The sequence below is a fragment of the Bactrocera tryoni genome, chromosome 1 (assembly GCF_016617805.1).
Source record: "Bactrocera tryoni isolate S06 chromosome 1, CSIRO_BtryS06_freeze2, whole genome shotgun sequence".
Taxonomy (NCBI): Eukaryota; Metazoa; Arthropoda; class Insecta; order Diptera; family Tephritidae; genus Bactrocera; species Bactrocera tryoni.
The window spans coordinates 44813457-44816063 of record NC_052499.1 but is presented as its reverse complement, the minus strand read 5'-3'; the positions used below and the strand labels follow the sequence as shown (position 1 = coordinate 44816063).

Sequence of the window (2607 nt, the reverse complement as noted above, 5' to 3'; positions counted from 1 at the left end):
TCCTTCTTCAGCGGTTCGTTTTCCTCATCTATTGAAGGAAACTGTGAAACAAATGGTTGAGTTCCATTGAAAATTTACTGTTCTGCGTTATTCTAGTGGTAAGGTTGCGATATGTTATTTTGGAATGATCAACGACCTTGATTGAATTACCCGTACATTGAATATACAATGGTCTTTGATTAAGCTTGATCGCCAAAAATTAAATTAATGTCATCGATGCCCTGTTGCTGAGCTAATCCATGTCGAAAATGGTAAAAAGTAATCGGCCGAAAATGTTCGCGATTTAGTTTAATTATTTACCCGAGATGAATACTTTAAGTTACTGTAAACAACACAATATGTACATATATCATCAAAAATGTCAAACTTCACTATAAAGTTGTAAGTTGCCAGATTGCAACATTCTTCTACTTCTGTATTGGCGTAAACACTGCTTTAGCGGTTATATCCTAGTTCACAGCTACGCGCCTGTCGTTTTTCTTTTTTTCTATTTTGCACCAATTCGAGATATTCAGTATAGCCAGGTCCTTCTCCACCTGGCCTTTCCAACAGAATGTAGGTCTTCCTCTCCCTTTACTTCGCCCAGTTGGTACATCGTTCCTTCGACTGCGTTATTCGCCATGGCCAATAAGCAGAGGACCATAAAGCCGCAGAACCTTTCTCTCGAAAACTCGACTCATCAGATGTTGTCATTATCCATGTTTCTGCTATAACAGGCGTGTAGATTTTAGTCTTTGTTTGTCGAGAGGGGCTGTACTTTTAAATTGCCTACTTAGTCCGAAGTAGCACCTTCTTGGCAAGAGTTATTCTACGTTGGATTTCTATGCTGACGTTGCTGTTGGTGTTAATGCTGATTCCAAGATATAGGAAATTTACTACGACTTTGAAGTTGTTACTGTTAACAGTGACGTAGGAGTTAAGTTGAGAATGCGACGTATGCTTATTTGATGACAGAAGATATTGCGGCTTGGCTCGTTCACTACCAGATCCATTTGCTCCGTTGCTTTGATTGCAACATTAGGCAGATGATTTAAGCATGATCGATTTGAAGTGCCAAAGAGGACCGTTGGGACGCCGGGCTTCCATTGTAACTGACACAGTTCTTCTTGTCTATTCATAAAAAAAATCTCGAAATTTAGTTTTTTGAACATAAATGTAAAGTTCAGTTACTTGACAGCTACATAGGTACTTGGGCAATATATGAAATAAAATAAATTTAAATACATTCCAATTTTGTTTATTCGTTTATAATTTCAACAATTCGCTAATATGTAAATGCTTCGAAAGAAATGTGTGATAATGAGGAAATGAAAATTTTGGAGAAATCAAAAATGATAAATTTACTAATAAGCAGGCAGTCCAACTAAATCGTCCATATCGCAATTCGTTTACCACAAGCCATGAGCGAGGGGGGATGCAGCATGCAAATTAGTCAGAGGTGCCGATAAGTGAGCAACTGGAGCGTGTTGCAACAATGGAGCTGCGGCAACAGTTTGTACGGCAGCTGAGTGCAGCACTGGAGCAGCGGCAACAGATTGTACCACTGCTGGAGCAGCGGCAACGGTTTGTACCACCGCTGGAGCAGCAGCAACAGACTGTACCAACGCTGGAGCGGCCACAACGCTAGTCCTCAGAGCAGGTGCAACAATATCCTCAACCACATGCGCAGAGCTGTGCACAATGGTGGAGCTCTGGTGGGAGACAGCAGTGGGGATGCTCTTCACCACGGAGCCCACTCTGGTGAGCACAGGCTCTTGCACGGCAATGGTGGCGGCAGGTGCCAATTGCAGCGCTGAGTGGGATTCGATGAGACTGGGGCGAGCAGCAGCTACGGCCAGGAGAGCAGACAATACCACCTGTCAAAAAGGAAATATAAAAGTCAAGATATTGCTGTGCTTTGCATGTTTGTGTGTGACTACTCACCAACTTGAACATTTTAAAAGTTTTTTGTTTGTTGTTTGAAGGTCTGTATTGACTGAGTGCGTTAAAGAACTGATACCGTTCTTAAAATCGAATGTAGTATTTATACCGTTAGGCGCCCACGTAACGCTAATGTAAAACTGCACTTGCGTTGACAGCCAATAAACGGTGCATTGATTGCAACTCAGTCCAGAAGCTGCGCTGCCAACGTTGGCGGCCTTGTCAGGTGTTCAATGAGCTACGGAGCATGCGTGCTTGCAGTTATGCATATGCGTATACGTAATTCTATGTGTAAAATGGCTTTTGTATGCGATATCAATGTATAAGTGTGTTTGCGCCTAAGTTGTGCGTGTGCGCCAAAGCAATTAGAGCCGTGTTCTGAACCAGTTTAGGTGGTGTTAATGAGACAATTTTGCTATCAGCTTATTACCATTGAGGAAATATGCTTTCAAGCATTTCTATATACAAATATGCGCTGCATTAACGTCAGCTGGAAGCATGGAGATAAATATGGAAACTCCGTTACGACTTGTTTTGTACCATTTTTAGCTTGGTTTGGATAAACAGGTTCGATTTACTGCAAATTCCATAATTGATTCTTACCAGTAAGGCAATTGTTCATAATATTTATGCGGCCATTTACCTTCTTATTCAACGCATAATTTATATTCTCCATTTTGATCTGGA

At 41.4% G+C, this 2607-nt stretch overlaps 1 protein-coding gene across 1 annotated transcript; it reads right to left on the bottom strand.

The window, feature by feature from the left end:
* Positions 1-1388: 1388 nt before the first annotated feature.
* On the bottom strand, positions 1389-1947 carry LOC120782877 (retinin-like). Its single transcript, XM_040115423.1, has 2 exons — positions 1924-1947; positions 1389-1856 (listed from the first exon to the last, which is right to left on the bottom strand). The coding sequence occupies exons 1-2, from the start codon at positions 1933-1935 to the stop codon at positions 1389-1391; spliced, it is 480 nt and encodes a 159-aa protein (XP_039971357.1). The 5' UTR covers positions 1936-1947.
* Between the last annotated feature and the right edge of the window lie 660 nt (positions 1948-2607).